General features: G+C 39.1%; 5 protein-coding genes across 7 annotated transcripts; 3 read left to right on the forward strand and 2 right to left on the reverse strand.

The window, feature by feature from the left end:
- Positions 1-128: 128 nt before the first annotated feature.
- On the forward strand, positions 129-8,076 carry LOC135936130 (uncharacterized). Of its 2 annotated transcripts, none has more exons than XM_065478828.1 (4): positions 129-255; positions 5,379-5,556; positions 5,614-5,919; positions 7,037-8,076. In XM_065478828.1, the coding sequence occupies exons 1-4, from the start codon at positions 175-177 to the stop codon at positions 7,696-7,698; spliced, it is 1,227 nt and encodes a 408-aa protein (XP_065334900.1). In that variant the 5' UTR covers positions 129-174; the 3' UTR covers positions 7,699-8,076. The 2 variants fall into 2 exon arrangements, with proteins under 2 accessions (XP_065334900.1, XP_065334902.1); XM_065478830.1 differs by having other exon boundaries at positions 5,614-5,829.
- Positions 8,077-9,344: 1,268 nt separating this feature from the next.
- LOC135935454 (coiled-coil domain-containing protein 12) lies at positions 9,345-10,105 on the forward strand. The gene is made up of 3 exons (XM_065477781.1): positions 9,345-9,560; positions 9,629-9,767; positions 9,822-10,105. Exons 1-3 carry the CDS (start codon positions 9,409-9,411, stop codon positions 10,011-10,013), a joined length of 483 nt encoding a protein of 160 aa, XP_065333853.1. The 5' UTR covers positions 9,345-9,408; the 3' UTR covers positions 10,014-10,105.
- A 351-nt stretch (positions 10,106-10,456) lies between these two features.
- LOC135935453 (carbonic anhydrase 2-like) lies at positions 10,457-14,773 on the reverse strand. The gene is made up of 7 exons (XM_065477780.1): positions 14,592-14,773; positions 13,241-13,288; positions 12,075-12,239; positions 11,707-11,845; positions 11,542-11,647; positions 10,716-10,943; positions 10,457-10,660 (listed from the first exon to the last, which is right to left on the reverse strand). Exons 1-7 carry the CDS (start codon positions 14,644-14,646, stop codon positions 10,472-10,474), a joined length of 930 nt encoding a protein of 309 aa, XP_065333852.1. The 5' UTR covers positions 14,647-14,773; the 3' UTR covers positions 10,457-10,471.
- A 2,667-nt stretch (positions 14,774-17,440) lies between these two features.
- Positions 17,441-19,325, reverse strand: LOC135935451 (acidic mammalian chitinase-like). The gene is made up of 8 exons (XM_065477776.1): positions 19,208-19,325; positions 18,983-19,153; positions 18,695-18,927; positions 18,509-18,636; positions 18,183-18,300; positions 17,929-18,114; positions 17,734-17,859; positions 17,441-17,678 (listed from the first exon to the last, which is right to left on the reverse strand). Exons 1-8 carry the CDS (start codon positions 19,284-19,286, stop codon positions 17,547-17,549), a joined length of 1,173 nt encoding a protein of 390 aa, XP_065333848.1. The 5' UTR covers positions 19,287-19,325; the 3' UTR covers positions 17,441-17,546.
- Positions 19,326-20,543: 1,218 nt separating this feature from the next.
- On the forward strand, positions 20,544-22,448 carry LOC135935452 (dehydrogenase/reductase SDR family member 12-like). 2 transcript variants are annotated; one of them, XM_065477777.1, is made up of 8 exons: positions 20,544-20,674; positions 20,879-21,030; positions 21,122-21,204; positions 21,263-21,396; positions 21,459-21,545; positions 21,601-21,725; positions 21,779-22,134; positions 22,190-22,448. In XM_065477777.1, exons 2-8 carry the CDS (start codon positions 20,897-20,899, stop codon positions 22,312-22,314), a joined length of 1,044 nt encoding a protein of 347 aa, XP_065333849.1. In that variant the 5' UTR covers positions 20,544-20,674; positions 20,879-20,896; the 3' UTR covers positions 22,315-22,448. The 2 variants fall into 2 exon arrangements, with proteins under 2 accessions (XP_065333849.1, XP_065333850.1); XM_065477778.1 differs by lacking the exon at positions 20,544-20,674 and adding an exon at positions 20,681-20,825.
- The last annotated feature ends 683 nt before the right edge of the window (positions 22,449-23,131 follow it).

Genomic DNA, 23,131 nt, shown 5'->3' on the forward strand with positions numbered 1-23,131 from the left:
GACGCGTGAGCATAATATCAAACGCGTTGAGCAACGCCTCTGCAACAATAAAAGGGTTGTACCGAGATGATGTTTTATTATTGAAGTCAGGGCAAGGACTGAAGGTGGCAGTTTGAAGAAGCGGCAGGTGCGAGAGAGGGGTGCTGGCATACATCTAGGTATAAAACGCCCAACATGGAGCGCGCGGCTCGCAGTACCTTCCACGACCTGAGCCAAGTGCGGTCGAACTCTCCCATAATGCAGCTGACACACGCGGTGAGTTCATGATTTCTTTATTCAACACGTTCCACTAGATGGATATTTCCATAATTTTCTGTGAGTGGCATCCTTTTTTTAAAAAGCAATTACACTTGGATAAAATTTTAAAATAGGTTAGTCATCGACATTTTCGTGATTACAAGACTGTGTTTAATGATTTAAATTACACTGAGAAAAGTCAGTGGCTCGCTTTTCGCAATTACTTACCAATTTGCACGCTCACTTGCCTATATGTACATGTAAACGCGAATGGCATTTCCTAAATTAATTGTAATTGAGTGTGTTATTGCACCTACGTATTATGTTAATAAGCAGTTAGCACACTTTGGGCCTGAGGCTGCAGGAGTTGAGCTTCGTAATAAAACTGTCATAAACGGCCAATTTTGAAGCGCCATCACAACAATGAGTGCTGTGCAATTACACGCACTCAAACGCATTCACGGTCCCTCAAGCGACTAAATTTAGGCCGTTTCTCGAGCCATTACGCCCGCCTCGGCCGAACAATGCATCATACTACTGTTGTTGCGTATTCGACTGCTCTGTCGGTGCAAAATTATATCCGAGCGCGGATTTATGAAAATTCATGTGAGAACCGCGAGCGGGAGCATAACGCAACCCGAGCTCCCTTTCTGCCGGATTTCGTTCGGAAGGTGCAAGGTAACTCTCCTGGCCGCAGAGAAAGTAAATCATCTCTGCAGCCATATAGATGCACAGCCAAACGTAAATAAAAAGTTGATTTACATGCTAATTGATTCGTGGCGACATGAGAAATTTTTCGAGACTTTTTTAATGGAAAAAAATTGTGCCGAGTCACTTTGTTGTTGAAAGAGAACAAATTATCGCAGCCTACTTGTATATTGAAATGGTATAAAAGCTTTCCACTCGCGCACCTATCAGCCGCATCTGCTGCTAACTTCATGATCAGTATGATTTTCGCGGCATTTGTGTTGTGTCGTCGTAAGCCAATTTGTTCTAACTGTTGATGACAAATTTTTCTTCATTCATCAGAAAAACCAATAATTTCAACAGGTTTTTGTCCTAAATAAGTTTCTCAACCGACGTGTCTCTGCAGTCAACAAAGACCTTTTGTAACAGGCTTCATGCATTTTTCCAACTCACAAATCAAACTCACCAATAACTGCTAATTATTGAAATGCAATTTCACGCGTGCAAGATGTGCAAATAGTTGGTTTAGTGCACAGTCACCTTTATTTTGCCATCAATTGACATATCGAGTGGGACTCCGCCTTCCACTTTCTCCATTCGTTTGTGAACTATGGCTGTGCGGAAAGGTCTCAAACAATATTTGCCTATTGTCTTTCAAGATGAAATCGAAGAGCTGTGTCCCGCTTGCTTTTAGGCTTTTGACAGCGTAGGCTTACTTATAGGAAACGCCTAATTGGAAGCTTGTTCGAGTGGATAATCGCCTCAAATCCCTTTCGTGCGTGCCGCGAAGTATTTTGATTTCTCTAGTCTGCGTTGACACACAGACAAGTTGGAGCGTTGGAGCGGCTTTTTTCTAAGTGTGCGTTTTTGTTTCTAATCTCGCGCACTTCTCTCATGCCCACCGATGGACACAAAGGAAACGCTTATATTCTCGTGTTTGAGGAAGTTAATTTATGTGCGGCGTGAATCCTTTGTGTCAGCGCCATAATTCACAGACGCTAAATTTTTTCCCTAAACGGGATAATTTGTGCAAATGGCATTTCAGAATTAACACCAAAAGGATTGATTTATAAGCGCGTGAGACTTTTCCCGTGTCTTACAAGGTATTTCACGCTTTTGCGGAGAGTAGGAAGTTGATGTCAAATAATTTCGAATTACAAAAGAAATTTGGCAAGCTATCCAAATAATGGGCTTTTGCCCAAATACTTTTTAATGAGAAGAAGGAAACTTTTGCAAATGTAAACATCAGCTTTAAAAAGTGTTAAAATATGCAATCCTTTTACTTTTTAGCATAGAATATATGTGATTTCAAGAGGCTATAAAATACTAATGAGATGATATGAATAAAACAAACAAGTTGCGGAAAGTAACACAGCGATTTTTCACGATGAAAACTGAGGAAATAAAAATATTTAAACGCGTTCGGCCTTTCAAGCACGAGTTTTGTCCTTTCTATATTTTTATGGACGTATTGTTTTGCTTAATCGGAATATCGGTGACCATCATTACATCACAGAGATGCATGACCTATAATTTTGCAACTGCTCCTAAATCCATTCATAAAACGTGCTCTGATATAAGCGATTATTATTTCACTCACAGTAAACAATAATCTATAGAGAAGTCGGCTTATATGTAGAATGTCAGGTGCTGAAATTGGGACGAGAAAAAAATGCACGGCTAGGAAGTTGCAGCGGAGCAACCGCAGATGTGTAATTATTTCGGGAGCACCGTCGTGATTGGTATCGTCACGAACGTCGAGAAATATAGCACGCAGCCATGCAGCAGCTTCCTCCGACTTTGTGAGGCTGATCCTGGGCGAAGCAATAAAGCAATCAGGACTCTGCTTAGATCATTAGCCCATTTGGAACCGCGTCAATTTATTTTGCAACATGCCCGACACACTTGTTGGTTTGCTTATTTGCAGTAAATAAAAAGAGGGCGAAAAACATCTGGCTTTTAGCGAAGGAAGATTAATTACGCACGTGGGAACAGTTAAAAACTTATTAATTAACCCACGAAATGCTCGTCGGCGCGGTGAAAGCAACTAATGAAAGATTGCTTTTCTGCGATATGCGATACATTGGAAGATGGGTATCGGCAGTAAATCATTTTAAAACAGCTCGTATAATTAATATCCTTTACTTTTTTCCGGAATGTACCACACACCATCGTAGATATAAGCCCCTAAGCCGCAGTAATGAGGATATATAATTTTTCGCGGAATCGTCATCTCAAGAGAATAGTCCTTTTAAAGTAGGATCAAGGGAACCGATTAGTAATTCAATCCTCTCAAAGACAAGTTCTTCCATTTCATGAAATTAAAGGTCATGCCCTTTTGAGCAATCGACCAACCGATAAAAATGTTAAATTACGAGACTGCTTTCTCTGAGAAATTTTCATCTACACTCGTCATCCACAAAATAGGAATATTATATACGAGTTTTTAGTGGCGAAAGAAAGTGGAAACGAGTGTGTTTGCTGCAGATGCCACTTTTTTGGTCCTTAATTAGTCTCAGGCAGCAAAAAATTCGATGCAATTTAGATTTGTTAGCGAGAGAAGACCTGGATTACGCTTTTGGCATTCTCTTTCTCTTGCACGCATACAAATGCAACAATTATTTTAGGTGCAGCAGGAGCAATTAAAATGCAATCAAAGTGGTATTACACTTAAAATGGTTATATAATTTGAAGATCCTGGGAAACTTTGTATGCCCTTCAAAATATTCTCACAATTAACTCGATTGCAAAGTCGAAGACTTCTGACAGTATACAACGTAATTTTTACCCTCTTTTTAGGCTATTCCTATAATATTTAACAATTAAATAAAGACAGAAGTTTGAATTCTTATAATCTTAAATTTAAAAAAAAATCACTGAGTAGTTAATTGTTTTGGGCTTGCAATAAACTGGATTCGCAGATAAATCTCACAAGCAGGAAAGTGCAAGAATTTTTCGTTAAATTCATCTTTTCGAAAAATTCTTTAGCAGAAAGTATAAAAAACGTGCTTCGAACCATTAAACAATCACAATGTTAAGTTGTCTCCTTTTCTTATCTGGAAAGTCTCATGTCGCGATCAGGTATTTCCACATAGAACAAAATTTATTCGGCTCGTAAAACCAAACTGTGGGTCGCGCAGGTCGCGAGCGAAAAAAACGACGCGCCTCCCTGTCTTCCTCAAATACGTGTCGCACGAGAGGAAAATACTATTTCTGTGAATGGAATACGAAAGAAAGGTCTGCAGGTTGACCCGACTCTTGACCTTTGCGGCCGCGGGATATACATTCGGTCTTAAAGCGCGTGCAGAGTGCCGGATAATGGGAAAATTGTGTTTGCCTCCGCGGAGAAATTGAAAGTCCTCTTTGAAGCGGCGCAGACACAATGGATGCTCCAATGTCCCCGAAAAGCCGGCTTTGAGACGGTCGCAAGCGGTGGTCCAGCTTTCGAATGCTGGGCGTGATTTACCTTAGGAGACCTTTCCTCCGACATCAATTACACTTATCCACGCTGCTAATCAATAATGCCTTATGCAAATTTCGCGCCGGTTTTGTGTCAGTCACGTTTTTTCTGGCATCTATAAATTCTGATCATATCTTCTCTTATAATACAGCAGAAAATGGGATATTTCCAGCTTAATAAGGAGATTCAGTCCTAATTTTGGCGCGAGAGGAATTTCGAACGGGAAAACTCGTGATCGTTTTACAGCAAATTGAGGATTTTGCAACAGCGTGTATTACTTTTCTTGCAAAATTACCTTGCCACGTAGAAAATTTTACGACTGTCTAAGAAAATATATTTTTCGCACATGCAAAAAGAACTGAAAGTCACGATCGTTAATGCGGGAGTGTAGCTTTTTAATGTCCTTACATTAACCGCGAATAAATGGCAAACATAAGGCACAAAAGTCGCCGGAGCGTCTAGCGATTAATTTGGTTGTTGATCTCGCTCGCCGTTTTCACAATCCGCTAGAGAAATCTTCTTCTTGCCTCAGGGACACTTATCCTTTTCCGTGTATGCGCTTGTGTGTATAATGCTCACATATGTTACCCACCCACTTGGAATCACAAACGGCACGCAACTTTCGCCTTCCTTTTGCTCATTCAGCCAATAAATCACGGCTCGCGATGGAATGTACCGGCCAGAAAAAAAGTAAGAAGTGCTGTCTGCCTGCGTGCACACCTTCAATTTTCAGAATACGTTTAATTTCACCAACAGCTGACAATCGTTTGTTCTGAGAAAGCTGTTTAAGCGTCTCTGTTCAAATATGCACTGTTCCTTTTTCGTTAGTAAAGGTTAAAGAACTATGAGGTCAACGACAGTTTCTTTTTTAGCAGCAAAACCAATTTCATATTATTTATTTGTTTGCTGACCATGTTAATGGGCACAAAATGCGATAAAATTATAACTTAAAGAAAATATGTGTACTTACTCGTTGAAATCCATCCTGTTCCAGATATTATTTGTAGCTTTGGTCGCATCGACGTTTGCAAGACCAAAGCAAGAACAACCAACAGAAACAAACAGACTCGACGAGCCCTTGACCGATCCTGAGCTAAGGAGGACCCTTCTTAGGGTATTCGCCGAATCCTTGAAGGCAGCTGCTGAGGCTGGAATTCAAGCTGCAAAGAAATGTACAAAAAATTAAACCAAAATATTATCTGCTATAATAATACAACGAATGTACCCAGCTGATTCGGGCGCTGCCGACCTGACGCCGCCTTCGCAGGACGCCACTTCGGCAGAGGGCTTTGATGACGATAGCTCAGCTGACGAACTGCTCATCCTGAGCGGTGACTCGAGCACTTCTGAGCGAACCCTGGAAGCCCTGCCGCAGGTTGCGACCTCCGAGACGCCGTTCCTGGTGCGTGTGGAGAGTGAACAGCCTTCAGAAACACGAGAAACACGTGAGTCAGCCTCATCACCCACAGTATCCACATCACGAACCACCAACATCCACCGGTCCATTTGGATTTACACTTCACCCCAGCAGACAGGTCGATTCACGTCAATTTGAGTAGCGTAGATGCCTGCTCACTCTCACTAAAAACTCGAACACGCACACTTTTGCTCTTTAGTTTATGTAGCATAAAATCTTCACCACTTCATGCACAAAAACTTTTCGCAACATTTCACTGATCTCACAATACGTAATGACTGAAGTTTTGTGGCTTCACTGTTGAGTTCCGCCAACGGTGAACCAATCGCAATATTTCAATATTTTTCCAACGTCTTACACTTCACAAGCACTGAAAATCTTTACACTGTTGTCACTGTTATTGTCAGCTGTGAAGAGCGAAAACAACACTAAATTTCTTCCCCCACATAGCTCAATCATATTGTTTGTCCAACTTCTCTTTTCCTATCTTTATTTTTACTCTCGACTTATTCTGTAGAGCAGTTTCTGTCGATTCTTGGCGGAAGTATTGTTACAAAATCAAATATGCATTTTCAAGGTGTATTATTATTTTATCTTTATAGCCTGTGTTATGAAATATTTTTCACTTTAAATTGTAAATCGGTCAGTTTATCAAATCAATTTTGTTCAATTTGTTGCAATGACCATAATACTAATTAGCCCATCCAACCCAGTCAAAAATTATTCTACCCTGATAGTTTGAATTATATTTTTAATTTATACGATTAAAAAAAATTCAACAGATGAAACATTAAAATTCCCTGGTTGGAGGTAGATTTTATTTTAATAAATTAAAAACCTTAAAAACTTAATTTTACTCAACTAAGCCTACACGTGTAAGCGATTTTCATGAGCAAATATATTACACAATTGCATCAATTAGTAATATGGGCAATTTATAAATGGATCGCATTTTTCGACAGTATCTGAAAAAATAAATAATGGTTCAAAGACTAACTAACTGAATAGAAAAAATTATTAAACGAACCGAATACCACAATAACTGCAGCAAAATTTTATTTGTCACGTAGAAACTTTTAGCATATATTATCTCTTGATTATGATTTTTTGTAGAGTATATATTATAGTAATAGATTTATGATTTATTGATTCTATGTAGCTGTATTGTTTAGAAAAAAAATCTAATTTTAAACAAGGAAAACTGCTAATTTCGTTTTTTACTTTATCCTATTCAGAATCAGACGAAGTCAGCACTACAGAGCGCATCACTGGGGACCTGTCATCCCCGGCGCCGAGTCCAGCCCCACCACAGCCGACAGTGACCGTGGAAAACGTGGCCAGCCTCTCGCCCAGCGACTCAGTCGACGTGCAGAAGTTCGTCAGCGCCGTCAGCAGGACCACGGACGAATCGCTCGGCTCGGGCGTCGAATTCTACAAGGCACCGCTGATCGCCGCCTTTGGCCTGCTGCAGGAGGAGAACACTGGAAAGACGCGCAACCTGATCGCCTACCCTGTCCCTGAGGGTGTCTCTGACCAGCTCCTCAGAAACGAGAGACTGACCCTGAGCGTGGCCGGCCAGGTCGCCGGCCGTCAGGGCGTCACCTTCTCGCACCAACCGACCCCTGAGGCGTCGTTCGTCGTGCAAAGGTCGCAGAACCTGCAGCAGCAACCGTCCTTCCAGCCCAGCCTCTTCGGCGGCCCTAACGACGACACCCTGAGGAGGCTGGAGAAGAGGCAGCAGCTGCTACAGGAGCAGCTGGTTAGCATCCAGAGGGAGAGAGAGGCGTTGCAACGCTCTTACCGACCCACAAGGAGTGAAACCTTGGTGCCCGCCGAGTCCAACAATGTCTTCATCACCAGGAGTCTGCCCATTTACCTCCAGCCGCCATTCTTTTAAACGCTCAATTTTCCCCACACATAGAATTTGAGGCGAGGAGGAAAGTGTAGTAATTTTTTTAGTCAAATTTGTTCCCAGGAATTTTGGATTTCGCAAAGCTTTTTGTTACCTGATCTTTTCCTCCGAGCCAACAACGAGATTTTTCAATAATTTATGTCAGGTTACCTAATCAAAGCCTTCGCCACGGAGAGGCCAACTGTGTTTTATTAACTGGAACCATAACATTTTACAACAAATACATGAATGCCATACGAACAAAATAGCCGCGAGAGAATGAGATGCGAGTTGATCGATTGAACACACTGTTATTCTCACAAAAACCTTGATTTATTTTTCTGCAAATGTTGTAAATAAAGATGGTTTGAAAGCAGAATTTAAGACTCTTTTATTTTCACGCTGATTTATATCACAAGCTTTAGTCACTTTTTTATTAATTAAAATGCATAGAAGATAAACGTGTGGATTTTTATATTATGCTGGTAATGATAAGAAGCTCAAATTAGCATTAACATTCTTCTCGCGGAAACATCTAACTCTTTTTGTAACTGTTAATATTTTCCATATTTTCATAGCACAAAAACCAGTTCGCAGGAAAAAATACTGACTTGTATTAAAGCAGGCATATGTATTTCACAATATATTGGGCAATCGAGGATTTAAGAATTGAGAAAATTTTTGAAATTTTTTCTTTTTAAAGTTTCTTCTTAGTTTTTTGGCTGAAAGTTATGGGAAAAGAGTTTTTTTGCTCTTTTTATCCCTGTCCGCGGACCGGAAGGCCGGGAAGGGCGCGCACTGCACTAGCACGAATGCTGAAACCCGGGTCCTAATAACACCGCGAACGGATAACAAATATATATATATATATATATATATATATATATATATATATATATATATATATATATATATATATATATATATATATATATATATATATAATACTATTTCACCAGCCCGTTGGCTCGCATTGTTAAGGCATTCTCAGGAGTGTCAAAGCAATGGGAGGTATTTGAGCAGTTCGGAGATCTAATACTGGCTACCCAATGTCAGAGATGGCAAAAAGTGGTTACTTAAGTGACTCGATGAAATGCTCAAATTGCTCAACGGGCTGGGAGGCGCACCGGCGCCGACTCGCTACTTGCTGGTTCGCACCTTTCCAGCATGCGTGATTTGGCTTCACGGGACGAATGTCTAGCGTTTCAACGCAGTCCTCGGTGCGGAGGCAAGTGGCCCTTGAGTGGGCTGGGTCCCTGTGCGGCTTGGTGCGCCCATGTTATCCGTTCCCGGTGTTATTGGGACCCGGGTTTCAGCATTCGTGCTAGTGCGCAGTGCGCGCCCTTCCCGGTCCTCGGACAGGGATAAAAAGAGCAAAAAAATTAATAAAAAAGGTTTCTTTCAATTATTGTTTTATTTACCAAGCCTTCTAAGCTTTTTTCTGATGTCTTTAAAGCTGGTCGGTATCATGAGCATATTTCGCTGCTTATTTATCCTATTCATTTTTCCCATTGTTATCTTACGTATAATTTCTGTAATAAAAATTCCCCTCCGGCCTTTCCCGCCCCGCCACCAAAGACTATTCCGCTACCGTCAGATGGCAGCATCTACCTAACCCAACCGCCGTCCTGGTCACAGCTTTGCACACATGTTTTGACTTGACGCTTGGCTTTGTTTACAATTAGATTTTGAATTTGGTTACTGCAGGAAGAAATTATGGCAGAAGAAGGAATTGGACAGCTTGAAGCTGATGCTCTTAAGAGAAAAGAACGTCTTTTAGCTCTTAAGAGAAAACGAGAGGAAACCTCAGGAGGCGAGGAAAAGTCTGCAGACGGAATAAAACAAGAAGAGGAAAAAATTCTTCCAAAGTAACATTTTTCGCTTTTAACTTACAATATCAATATATGAACCGGCTTTTTGTTTTTCTCATAATCAGGCCAAAGTTTCGAAGCTATAAGCCACAAGATGATGAACTGCTGGAAAATGTCCTTCCTGAAGCTACGCCAGGAGATGTTGAGATGGAAGTCAAAGAGCAGCTGGAATCTGCCAAAAACCGAGGCATCATTGAAGAGCTGGTTGGTTTCTGGCTTGGTTAAATTTGCACTTGTATAAATCATCTCCATGATTAGGACCTGACAACATTGGCTCCAAGGAAACCTGATTGGGACCTGAAGCGAGACGTTGCACAGAAATTAGCCAAGCTGGAACGACGGACGCAAAGAGCCATCGCTGAACTAATCCGAGACAGGCTTCGAGAAGGGCAGAGTGATTTGGCTGAGGCTGTGGCCATGGCTAGGCCCTCTCAACAAGACGAGGACTGATGAAGAAAAGGCCAGGATAATTTTTGTACATACATTCTTTATAGATATATTCATTAATAATACTGGGAGGTGGATTCCCTCTTTAAAACTTACATTAATTTTTCACTATTCATATACATGCCAATAATGTAGCTAATCTATATAAATTTAACGTGATGATTACCGTTCACACAAACAAAATGTTGCTTTAATATTCAACACTCGTCACTTTAAGGGCAAGAAACTTATCTTCCTAGCCAGTTTGAGAGCGCATAATTACATCCATGAAGTCCAGAAAAATCAAAAGAAACTCAAAAGCTGTGCATATCTACCCTATGCAACACAACATAATTCATATTATAGGGGATCTTAAATTTAAATGCGTCAGATATTGCACAACATAAGTGTTTCAAAGACAGTTTGCAAAGCTCAAATTACTATAATGATGATAATCACACTTAAGATTTAGCAATAAATTATTAATTTGTTGCCAGCAACGCAATAAAAAGTGCACTAATCAAAATTAGCGCTGACTTAGAGCAAACTGCAGAGGAGTAGTCCTCCCGTTCATTGAAGTAAACAACTCGATTTCCTAGTGGCTGGACTGGGCGGTTATTATGAGTCATAGTATCGCCATCAGTATCCTGCAGGCTTCTGAACTCTTCAACCTATATAATTATAAATTGATTAGGCGTTTGAAAAGAGTTTCGTTAAGAGCCTCACTTGTTCATGAGAAAGTAGGATGGACTCTTTGAAATCGATCCAAGTGACAACCTCAGAGCAAGGAGGAGTAGTCAGAGATCCGTGATATGTGTAGTATTGTGACTTGTCATTGGGCAACAGCAGCTCCAGTGGCAGTTGTCTGGACAGCTTCGCCTCAGAGTGGGGCAGCACCACTGTCGGCAGGTGTTCAACAATTTCTGCGTACACAAAATTGTCCTCCGCGCTAACCTGTTTTTTTAGATGGAAATTATTTAATAATATATACTTTTTAATTTATTTCAATATACTGACTATGAAGCTTGGGAAAGAAGCCTCATTACATTTAAGATTTTTATTTTTCTATTTAAATTTTTAAAAATGACGCTACTGGTCTAATCTTTATTACATAGTAAGGTCTTTATCGCGTAAAATCTTATTTTTAACAAAGTTTAATATATTATTTTGTAAAACCTTCAAAGTTAAAAAGGTTGCTGCAGTGTTTCCTCCAAAATTATTTTTTAATCTCTACCCCTCTTCATGAATTGAACAATAATTAGTTAAAAAGCTTGATCAGCTGTTTCTTTTAGTTTAAAGTGTTTCCCTAACATGAAATTTTTTGTTTTTTTCTATTTTGGTTTTAAAATTCTTGCCGCTAATTAAATTAAAAAGTGTATTTAATTTTTTTTATTCAAGTATAAGTCAAGCAAAATGAAATTGAATCCTAATCTTGTTGTAGAGCTTTATTGTATGTAAATATATCAACTACATTTAATGCAGGTAAACCCTTGGAGAAGGTAGAAACCTTCAAATACTAAAAAAATTGATCTTGGAACATAATAATCCTTACCTCATAGAAGAATGCCATGACTGTTAATCCGTCTTCGTGATTGAGCGCGTTGGTGAAATTGTGATACTTTTGATTGAAGAAAACCATGTGCAATTCCATAGGAAAACTGGATTTTGAAATTAAAAACGTAAAGTTGTAATAATTTCATTGATGTCATCAATTCACCTGTGATTATTAATGGTGTCTTCACTGCCGACTGAGTCATTATGTCCCCAATGAAAATGAAGCTGCTGAAACAAGTAGCGGTCCTTCAAAGGGCCCCCAGACACTGCAAGGGGCTCCTCGGTATTAAGCTGGAGCATCACTGCAAAGTTATAAATTATATTTAAGAGCGAAATTTTTTATTGTGATTGGTTCGGTCTGTTGAAGAGGGTTCCAATTAACTTTAAAATGGCACGAGTGTTAAATTTAATGCAATTTTTCACTCCATCAGTGCAGTGTGTCTTGAGCGCAAACAAAAACTCAACATTTTCTAAATGGTTTCCTGGAAATTGTCTTTTCCTTTCCAAAGCAAATTAATTTTTGTTACTCACCAGTGTGGCCGTTGTTTGTGAGGGTAGACCCAACGGGTTTGTCTGCGAAACCGTGGTATCTTATTGGCGGGTAACTAACGCGTGTCACCAAGTGTTCTTCAATGTCTATGGGTGATTGATATTTGCCAGCGCATGTCTGGAAATTTTTCGGCCAAAATTTCGGTCCTAAAAAGAGGGAAAAATACTATGACATTTAATTTTATAAAAGTTGTTTTGAAAAGAGAAGTAGGATAATTTTTCAATTCCCTGCACAGTGAAAAGACTGATTAATCAATTTGACTCGTTTTCACCATTACAATTATTGTTCAACAAATTAAAGAGTTGCATTTAAAATATCGGTGAGTGCTGAAGATTTTTAACTTCCAATAATAAATCATGGAAATATTCGTGAATTTCGCCAAAATGACGCAAAAGTTTTATTTTTCCGAAAATTAGAGGTTTTTGAACTGATGCAGCGTTTCACTTCTAAATTGGCTACAAAAGTGCAATAAAATTTTACAAGATCGTGTAAACGAGTTGCTCGGTATTTTCATTGTGCTCATCTTTTTTTACATTATATTGCGCCTGCTTGTTATCGCTCATTGGATTTGCATAACAATTAACCTCGAACCCATCATGAGAAATGCCTTCGATTAATGCTGCTTTCCCCAGATAATAAATCCGCACGCAAGCCGCCTTGCGGTGCACCTCACGCACCTGCCGCTTGCGTAATTCTCTTTATTAATCAACCCCCGAATCCGCAAATAGATAGCTCGATAATTGCATAATTATAATGCACACCGGTCAGGCAAGGACAAAGTCTGCTTTTTATCGCATGATGAAAGGGAAAAAAATATTAAGCAACAAGTAATTGAAGCACTCTTCAAGAAAGGGTCGCTTTTTCACTTTGGGATTTTGGCGTATATTGAAGTGACACGAGATGAGACGCCCTTGAGGTGATAAGATAAAGAGAGGATCTTCTGGTTAATAAAATTTATGGCACCTTCCTAACGCAGCACGCAAACATTGACATCCCAAGATTATGATGTCACAGAAAAAAATTTCATTTTGCAAAATTGGCGGCACGTCGTGTATTGAAAAAATTAATTTGCAAGTACGCACGTGGTTGATTTTTCTAATTTTTGCATTTTCACAGATTAAAAACTTCAAGTTTTTAAATTCCTTACCTAGTGATCCATCATACCCGAAGTGACCCTCGTCTGCAAAAACACGGCCTGGAACACAAGGAAATTTTTTGAGTAATTATGAAGTGCGCAACAACACAGTCAGTCGTGCGGAGTATGTAGTTTTTCCCGCGATAAATCATAAATCTGAATTCGCATGTCGACTTCGGCAATTTTATTACTTTCCTGCTCACAAACTGAGAGCATCACATCTCTATCGTATTACCGCTTAAGTCACGACTCCACAGAATCCGCAGAAAATTGGCTAACTGGGTCAGCATGGATTCGCATGTGTGGCCGATACGGTTGAATTATTACCTCCGATCCCAATAAATAAAATTCCCCATTAATTAATTGGTTTCGTATTGGGATGTTACAATTGTATAGTGATTAAGTGTTATAAATTCCCTCCAGCCCGTCTAAATCTAATTTCATCGACGGTTTCCCAAAGAAACGAAACACCGCATTGTATCACCAACTAAAATTCCGAGAAATTGTGCAGAAACGTATCTTGTGAAAGGTCTTTCCTGTTGATTCCTTCCAATTGCACTAACAATCATATTACGTTACATTCAATGTCGAGACCAATCAAGTATCAAAATAAAGAGTTTGCGGTGCCGACCAACTCGTTAGAAACTAACTGTCACCGTCTGCGAGTCACTCGCCGTTTAATTAGCATTATTTGCAAATTCAACATCTGCACGGCCTCCAATCGTTTAGTATGCGCCAAATGAACTTCCTCGCTGGCTTCAAAGCGAATCCAGTCCAAAACAATCAAACAAAGCTCTTGTGACTGGTCGGAGGCGCGTGTAAAAGGGAATTTTTTAATTCAAAATAGCCGTAAAGCAATATTTGTTTCTTTGAGGTTTGAAATTAACTGTTGAGCTAATGACACAAAAAACAAGTTAAATTACCCTACAGGAATTATTTTTAAACTATCATGCTGCGGCATAAACAGATAGATCTCATTACAAAATTACTACTGTTTTAATTACTTTTGATTTCCTCTATTAAGCAATCTTTAATTATGCTTCATTAATTGAATTCTAGACAACGTACGTTTCTTATATTTTTGAATGGAGTTCAGCCGGTTGACACACCACAGTTGAATGTCATTTGAAGAACACCTAATTTTACACCACATTCACTAGCATTACAAGACAAGTGAAGAGCAAACGGATAATTTAACGAAATTGAATTGCACTATATTTAAAATTAACTAAAATTAGACTACTCGGCCAACGGAGATGTATTTCAAGTTCAAAGCACAGTATGATAATTGAGGCAGATGGAGAACGAATCGTCCTGTGCAGACTAGGTTGATACGCGGGCGGAGGGAATCACGCAAAATTACCTGAGCTAATGCAGGCGAGTGAAAACACGAGCAGTCCGAGCCTTTGGTTGTTCATGCTAGCTGGCAGGCTGGCGGCTAAAGAGTATTGTTGTTGTCCTGCCGGCGGCGCTAAGGTGTGGGTGCCACCGGCGCTGATGGAGCCAACGAATGAACGAACCCCTTCCTTCCTCTGCACGAGCCCAACAGCCAGCCGTGCACGCGAAAGCCTCGCAGATGGTGTTGGGCTCGCGCGTGCGGGACTTACGCGGGGGGCACCAAGCAAATTTTAGTAATGGATAGAGATCCTCCCTGGAGGGTAATTTTTATTGTTTGCAGAGGGCACGGAACCCTGCTGAACAGATTGTATCGCGAATATCTGCACGAATCGTCATTATCTTTTATATTGAGCATGGTCCGTTCCGCGAAGTGCACTTCTTGTGAAATGAGAGATACACGCCTAAGTTGCAATTTTGTGATATTATGGTTCAAAGGCCAGTGACCTTTGGTAATTTGCAAATGATCTCATGCTTGCAGCTTCATTATTAAATGAACACGCAATATCACATTTTTAAAGAGGAAGCAGTGGTTAGTGGTTTTGAATAATATGAGCTAAAGCTGAAACCGAAACAAAATAAAGACTATATATGTAAAAATGAGCATGCTCGCATCGAGACAGTTTGAAAAATGATGAAAGAAAGTTATATATAAATAGGTTAGCTCGGGCAGGGTTTTGTCCCAACAAAAATAACATTCTAATAGTTTGAGTGTGCATTAAAATAGGTTAGCTCAATCGGGCAGGGTTAACCTAACAAAAATAACACTTTCTTTTGTTCGACGCCAATCACGACGTTCACACTTGTATGGTCCATTGATGCGAAATCGGCAGCAAGGCGAGTGCAGCAATTACGGTGGTCCGGCGCGGAGAGTGGCAAAAAGCGCCGGTTGTGCACAACAAGCGATTCATCCATTCAAGCTATTGCCGTAACAAAAGTGTGGAAGCATTTTAAAACTCTATAAGTTATTAAGGCCCGCTTCTCTCTTGCTCCGTTTTATGCTGGTAGTTCTTTTAAGTGTTTGCCGAAAGACCCGCTGCAAAAAAGAAAAGCGGCAAAAAGCTAATGCCGCGCGACTCGTGCATGAGGTGAGAAAATTACTCGTGCGAATGGTAAAATTGGCGGCTTTTAAGAAGTGTAACAAGGTCTCGTTTGTGCAGCTGACCGGACACGAAATCCTCCAAAATTCTATACTTTAAAGCTCGAGAAAGCTTGAGTTGTTACTTTTCTTTCATCGCCGAAGAAGTTTGGCATCCGATTGTATTTCAGGAGTTATTGACAGGAGAGGAATGTTTTGTTGATGGTTGCAACGCGCTTGAATAATAATGAGGAAACAACGCCTATTCACATTTATGAGCTAGAGAGGGTTGATGAACCCAAATCCAAAAGCACCGCTGCCAAACAGACATTTTGAGTATTTAATTCAGTTGGCGGACAATACGCGTCATGGTCATGTGTCCGATACCTGTTTAGTGTTTATCAGGCTGTAATCTGATTTTATTGAGGCTCCTGTTTGTTTACTGAAAACTGTTAGAAAGTGTCCGTTAACGGTTGGAGTGATAGAAAATGCCAGCGAATAACGAATGTGCTAGAAGAAGCGACTAGTTATTTTTAAATCTCGTTCTGCCATCAATTAATTAAAATAAGACTTGGCATTAATCCAGTTCAATGGCTTAAGTGCTTACTCTGGATATTATCTAAGAGACATATTTTTATATTTCAATTAAAAGATACTCGCACTACACTAAGGGATGCTACTCAATGCAACGCAGACCATTTGATAAACCATCAAAAACAAATGTCAAGTGAATCTTCAAAAACATTTTAATCGAATGCCAAAATTTTCCAGAACAAACACAAAACATTCATTGTCGCAAATACCCATGACTAGGACAAAAGCGGCTCGCACCGGACACGCACCCCCGGGCCGTTGGCCGACACCCGGCGGTGGAGCACGATTCGGATTTAGCCATGGGTGTTTGGCGACAATGAATGTTTTGTGTTTGTTCTGGAACATTTTGGCATTCGCTTAGAATGTTTTTGAAGATTCGCTTGAAATTTGTTTCTGATGATTTATCAAATGGTCTGCGTTTCATTGAGCATTATTCTTTAGTGTAGTGCGAGTATCTTTTAACTGAGATAAACTGACAAGGGAGTGATAATTCTATTGGATACTATCAATTTTATTGGTAATTTTTATATTTTTGCTTGGCGTTATATAACTTTCTCTTTTTCTGCAAAATTCGAGAAATCACAGCAAAGTGTCACACGCTGGGACTGTTTGTTGGGCACTTTCGGTGATCTCATATTCGCACTTTTCTCGCCGACCGTGTTCCAGTCGTGACGTGCACTTTGCTAATTAATGTTCGGTTAGCTCGAGCTGACGGAATGCAAACACTTAACTTGTGCGTATCAGGCCTGGAGAACGTGACCGTCGATTTCAATATAAGAGGCTTAAGTTTAGCATTTGACTCACCGAAATGGTTAACTCTGGGTAAGATTATTTTGTATCAACCATGCGTGCAATACTATCGCTTTGATAACTCGCTTAGTTAATTTTGTTCCACCAGTTTACTCCGGTTAAAGTATTAGGAAATTGAATGGCCAGCAAATTAAATATGTAAACATTTTGTCTCCGTCTGCCATTAACGTTCTCATTAGCAAATGAGTTAAACCCCTTTTTAATACCTTGCTTCCTTTCATTTTTTGATTAGCAGATTTTTACTTCTTCTTCCACGTGTTGCTCTTCTACGCAGTTCTTTTATCTATTTTTTTTCATTTTTCAGTTGTTTTTTTAATTAAAATAAAATTTGGTGCTAAATTATCAGGATATATTTATTTAGTTAATAATAATAGAAGTATAAATTACTTGCTGCATTTATTAATATTTAATCGGTCAGGTCAGGTCGGTATATAATGCGTTTCAGCTCAGGTAAGCATTCCTCAACGAATTGAGAAGAGGGAACCGACCGCCGGCGCACAAATTATTGAAATCATCCATTTCCAGAGCGTACACCATCACTCCACCCAAACTGTTGTTTTTGGCATATTGTCCCTGAAGAGAGGCAAATCAGGTTGTGCTAAATATTTTAGATGGTCGCGTTTATTACCTTCACTTGCACAGATTCCACGTTGTCATAGCCAACCCAATCGTAAGCCCGGTAAGTGTATGGAACTTGTTGGGCAGAGTTCCACCAAGTGGTCCAGCCAGTTTGAGTTCGCTGCAGGTAGCAAAGCTGGAAGCAACGAAAGTTATTGTTCGCCATGATTCAATTTTTTTCTTTTTTAATTTAAGTTTTTTTTACCTCGCTGTACATAAGAACGCCAGCCTCTTGAGAATACACTCCAGCAGTGCCAGCTCCAGAGGCTGGGGCTCCAAGAGCAGTGTTGGTTGGCACCTGCAGGCTGAATGATTTTCCATAAAGAGGAACTCCTAGGACCAACTTGCTCCTGTCGGCTCCCTGTTGAATCCAGTGACTGACGGTTGCGTGCTGAAAATTACAAATTTTGTTACGTTTATATTTATAAATCATAATTTTAGTCCCAAATCGACACGCACCACATTCAGATTTTTGTCGGTGTCAATGGAGGCAGCGTACATTGGCGAATTTTCTCCGGTTTTGCCGTCATAAGATGCATGGTAGTCATACGTCATCAAATTGATGAAGTCCAGATTGCTAAAAACAAATATTAAAATTGTCGGTACTCTCCTAAATTCTCATTATCAGCGAGTGATTAATTGATTTTTTTTATCCGTTTTCCTTTTGAGGAGGGTTCACGCCTGTTAGCCATAATTTTAAGATAACTCTAGTTTCTCAAATAAATAATTTTAAGGTGTGTTGAACGATGATTAGCGTTGAAATTAAAATCTTAAGGATTACTTACGCTGAAAGTTGAGGGATGTCATAAGAGACACTAGCAGCCCAGATTCCAGCAGATACTGCAGCGCTCAGCACCAGTCCTTCGGGTGCGAATTTCGCCTTAAGCTCTCTGAGCAACGAGACAAAATTTGCCTGAAAATCACCATTATCTAAAATATATTAATTGCGATTTAAATTTATTCCACTGCACCTTGTCAGCGGAGATTCCTCCGCGTTGGGCAGGATATTCCCAGTCAATGTCAAGACCACTGAATCCGTATGTTTTAACAAAATTGTAGAGGTTGTTGACGAAGGTTGTCCTAGAGGCGGCGGCTTTGCAGATGTCGGAGAAGCGAACGGAGCCTTCATTCCACCCACCGATGGCGACCAAAGTTTTCAGATTCGGATTTGTCTGCTTCAGGGCGTTGAAGCGTTTGAATCCGTCTTTTGAATGTGTTAAGTTAATGCGTGTTAATCAAAATTTAATTCCAATCTGTACTCAGCGAAATGTCGTTCCACGAATCAAGGATTCTGACAGACCCGTCAGTGTTGACGCCGACGAAGGAGTAAATTACGTGGGTGCACAGAAAGGGGTCGATATTCTCCACCTGGAATTTGCCATCGCCGTTCCTGTAAGTGGCCCAGCTGCTGAAGTAGCAAACGACGCGTTCTGTAATGTGATTAAAAATATTAAATATTAAAAGGGCTTCTTCAAGTTTGTTACTTTGCTGAGCTTCTGCGGAAGGTGCTATCACTAGCAGAAGAGCTGCGCTGAAAACTAACAATAATAAGAGGCTCCTCATCGTTGTGTCACTTACAGTGAACTGCTTGGTTTCGGAAAAAAATCTCTGCTCTTTTATACTTGTGTTATTGTTTGCAACACATTTGGATTTCAGGTTTTACAACCTACTGAATCAGTTTTACTGCACTAATCAAGATGCGCACTGTGTCACGTAAGCAGATTGTGTGACTAGTTCCCTAATTTTTTAGTGTGAGGCGGCGAAACATAAAAGAGTGCGAAATCTTCAGCTAAGAGCAATTCAAGTAACCAAATAAAGAGCCTGATTTTTCGAAATTTCTCGAGAAATTTAATACGCTGCATCAGCACGTTTATATAATATTGGTGGTAGGGTAACTCGTTGTTGAAATTTTATCACTATATTTAACGTTGAAAGATGAGAGCATCAAAAAAATTAACAGTCATCAATATGAATGCATTATTTAAATAATGCGTGTTTCTTATTTCTAAGAATGGTAAATTTGATGATGGTTAATTTATTAGAAATAGAAATTGAAGTTTGGTCCCCCTTTAAATTTTAATAAGATTGAAGAAAATCAAAAGGATTTTCGTATTTAGTCCTGTTTTTATATGTTAATAAAGTTAAATAAATTAAAATAAATCGCAGAAACAATATGGTTTTCATCGAAGGAGTAAAATACTGTAAATTTGGATCTGTGTGATTTTATGTAGTTTTAGTGTGTGATAATTTAAAATATTTGGATTGTACGTTGGATAAAATAAGCAGTTGATCGATAAACAATTTGTTCTACAATTTGTAATAATCAAAAAAGCACCTTGCTACAGTAAATATTCAAAATTTTCAAATTTTCCCTAAAATTTACAGCGCTCGATTATATTTTCTTGGCACATTTCGATTCTTCTCGTCAAGATCTATTCAAGAACAATGCGTGACACATTTTGGGGAAACTTTTTTTAAATAAAATAAGATTTCAAGTAGGGAGACAGTCCTCACCATTTGAAAAGCATTCTAACTTTGCAGACACTTTTCTCGAAAATTTACATTGCGCGCTACTTATTGTTAGGTCAATTTTGGCCTCGACTTGAATCCTAAGGGACGAGTTCATGCATTAGCAACAAAGATTTACCAGGATTTAGAAGTATCAATCCTCTTTAATTTATTTAATACATTTCTTTTTTAAAATCAATGACACAGGATCTAAAGGAATAATATCTTTTATGGAAAGAATTCCCCGCGCGCTTAAGGACCCAAAAATTCAATGATTTTATAAATAGTTCCATTCAATATCACAGATGTCGCTTTGTCCTGACTGGACTGAAAATGAAAACAAAACGCTAGGAGTGAGTAGGAGAGTGTAAAAGTGAACGCGGCAAGAAGTAATACTACATCAGTACATCTAGGCAGCTACACCCAGCGCTGCATTTGAAAAAGTAAACAAAACAATTTTTTCCTATTTATTTAAACTTGAACCTTTGTAAGGTTCAATGAGGAAAGAGATCGATTTTTACGTGATTTGGAATATTGCTTTCATCATATTTTTTGTGTCAATCCTCTATTATTACATGTTTGTCGGTTTCTGAAGTGAGTTACGTCTTTTCTTCGTTCGTCATCATTGACTTTTGTTATCTTAACAGCAAACTGCAGACAAGCGCATGTTATGTAATAAGAGGTCCCTTCTGCTGTTGTCTCTTGGAGTGGCTGCAATTTCTTGGATCTACGCAGAGGAAACCATGTCGATCTACCGCGGAACAGTTTGGTTTATCAAGGGGATGAGGGAGTACACAAAGTTAGTATTTTAATTACAGCGATGTGATTGTTTTTAATTTGTTCTACTTGATTGGTTTGTAAAATACATACATTGTATTGTATTTTTCAAGGTCAGGATATGAAGCTGCAGCTAAGAAATTCAACGAGGGAGACTTGAAGGTTGACTGCACAGGAAAATCTTATTTGATCACAGGTAGAGATTATTTTTGTTACATAACAGGGTTAAAAAATATAATGTTATAAAATTGCAGGCTCTAACAGTGGCATTGGCAAACACGCTGCTTTGGAATTGGCTAGAAGGGGCGGCACCGTTCATCTCGTTTGCAGGAACAAAACTGCAGCACAAGAAGCTTGCGATGAAATCAAGTCTGAAACGGGAAATAACGTGAGAATTTACCAGCATATATAATATATTAATTGATTCATGGAATAAAAATTTTATTTCAGAATGTTCATGTGCATGTCTTAGACATTTCGAAACCCAGAGACGTCATTCGATTCGTGCAAAGCTTCACTCATGAATTGGACGTTTTGGTAATAATAAATTATCATCCTTTCTTTATTCCCCATTCTAATTAATTTATTAAAGGTGAATAATGCTGGATGCATGGTCCACACAAGGGAGCTGGATGAAAATGGACTGGAAAAGAATTTTGCCACAAACGTCGTCGGAACGTACTTGCTGACCAAAGCCCTCCTCACCAAGTTTGAAGGGTAGATTTGCACTGACCAAAATTTAATACCTTTTTAAAAATTTCCATATCCAGTTCCTCAGATCCCAGGGTCATTACTGTGTCCTCTGGAGGAATGCTGAACCAGAAACTGGACGCCGAGGACCCTCAATGTGATAAAATGAAAACGTTTGACGGAAGACAGGTTTATTCGCAGAATAAGCGTGGCCAAATCGTGATGACTGAGCAGCTAGCCAAAGCGCACCCCAGTGTTCACTTCTCCTCGATGCACCCTGGCTGGGCAGACACTCCAGCTGTCCGCACCGCCATGCCTGACTTCTACAACAAAATGAAGGACAGGCTACGCACCACAGACCAGGGCGCTGACACGATTGTCTGGCTTGCCATTGCTGCTGCTGCCAAGAAACAGCCTTCTGGTCTTTTTTTCCAAGGTTTGTTATAATAATAAAATTGATTATTTTAAGTCATCACATCAAAATTATGCAGATCGGACTCCAGTTTCGACTCATTTGCCTTTGGCTTGGACCAAATCAACACCTCAGGAGGAAACGGTTTTCATGCAAAAGTTGGAAGACCTGTGGCACAAATTTAACCGAGTGGATTGCGAATAATTATTAAAGTTTTGAATTAATTTGAGCAATGATTTAATTAATAATGTTACTGGAACACTTAACTATGTATATCTATACTGCAGTGAAATCTTGTAATTTTATACTTATTTTGCAAATATAATTTGATTTCAATATTTGCTGCGCTTTTGAATTTAACTTTGCTCCACGCAGTGCTGTTAGTGGTCATAATACATATGTATTTTAAGGTAATTATTTTTATAAACTTTAGGAGGGTGCTTGGTTTTAATTTAAGTGACTTTCTTGGTTAAATAAGTGTTATTGCTACACAATGCCAGCGACTTTTTGTATAAAGATTTTTTGTTCAGGTAAAACAATTCTATTTTACATTGAAAAATGAGGGGTGTTCAAAATTTCAATCACAAACTTAGATATTTATTGATAAAATATAATGTCGTCTAATTAACAATTACAGGAATTACAGTAACAAAATAGCCATCTAATACACAAACTCTTCGCACAGGGATTCAACTTCGATTATTAAACTAAATAAATTATTTGAGATCATATTTGATTTTTGAGATTAAGGAATCTTATTACATTCATACTAATCCACTGGCCTTTGTTGCCCTATCTCATCTGTTAATGTTTTGCTTGGCAATGTACCACTGTAATTAAAATTGAATTTTTTTACGAGAATAAAAGGAAATAAATAATAATCCTCCAGGTCAATAGAATAATGTGCATTTGGAAATTTCTCCTACATTGTAGAATTTATTTATAGAACTCGCTAAAATTTTCAAATATAGTGTTTAGATTTTAATTAATAAAAAAACAAACTCACTTGACTCATCAGTCA

This window comes from Cloeon dipterum, chromosome 2, assembly GCF_949628265.1.
Source record: "Cloeon dipterum chromosome 2, ieCloDipt1.1, whole genome shotgun sequence".
In the NCBI taxonomy this organism is placed as follows: Eukaryota; Metazoa; Arthropoda; class Insecta; order Ephemeroptera; family Baetidae; genus Cloeon; species Cloeon dipterum.

Coding starts and splice junctions, on each gene's coding strand:
- LOC135936130 (XM_065478828.1), top strand. CDS start 175: ATGGAGCGCGCGGCTCGCAGTACCTTCCACGACCTGAGCCAAGTGCGG. Junction 5,557..5,613: donor AATTCAAGCTGCAAAGAAAT/GTACAAAAAATT, acceptor GAATGTACCCAG/CTGATTCGGGCGCTGCCGAC. Junction 5,920..7,036: donor CACTTCACCCCAGCAGACAG/GTCGATTCACGT, acceptor TATCCTATTCAG/AATCAGACGAAGTCAGCACT.
- LOC135935454 (XM_065477781.1), top strand. CDS start 9,409: ATGGCAGAAGAAGGAATTGGACAGCTTGAAGCTGATGCTCTTAAGAGA. Junction 9,561..9,628: donor GAGGAAAAAATTCTTCCAAA/GTAACATTTTTC, acceptor TCTCATAATCAG/GCCAAAGTTTCGAAGCTATA. Junction 9,768..9,821: donor GAGGCATCATTGAAGAGCTG/GTTGGTTTCTGG, acceptor CTCCATGATTAG/GACCTGACAACATTGGCTCC.
- LOC135935453 (XM_065477780.1), bottom strand. CDS start 14,646: ATGAACAACCAAAGGCTCGGACTGCTCGTGTTTTCACTCGCCTGCATT. Junction 13,289..14,591: donor ACTCGCCTGCATTAGCTCAG/GTAATTTTGCGT, acceptor CTTGTGTTCCAG/GCCGTGTTTTTGCAGACGAG. Junction 11,648..11,706: donor GACACCATTAATAATCACAG/GTGAATTGATGA, acceptor TTCAAAATCCAG/TTTTCCTATGGAATTGCACA.
- LOC135935451 (XM_065477776.1), bottom strand. CDS start 19,286: ATGAGGAGCCTCTTATTATTGTTAGTTTTCAGCGCAGCTCTTCTGCTA. Junction 18,301..18,508: donor GACATCCCTCAACTTTCAGC/GTAAGTAATCCT, acceptor ATTTGTTTTTAG/CAATCTGGACTTCATCAATT. Junction 17,860..17,928: donor GCGTTCTTATGTACAGCGAG/GTAAAAAAAACT, acceptor CGTTGCTTCCAG/CTTTGCTACCTGCAGCGAAC.
- LOC135935452 (XM_065477777.1), top strand. CDS start 20,897: ATGTTATGTAATAAGAGGTCCCTTCTGCTGTTGTCTCTTGGAGTGGCT. Junction 21,546..21,600: donor CTCATGAATTGGACGTTTTG/GTAATAATAAAT, acceptor AATTTATTAAAG/GTGAATAATGCTGGATGCAT. Junction 22,135..22,189: donor TTCTGGTCTTTTTTTCCAAG/GTTTGTTATAAT, acceptor AAAATTATGCAG/ATCGGACTCCAGTTTCGACT.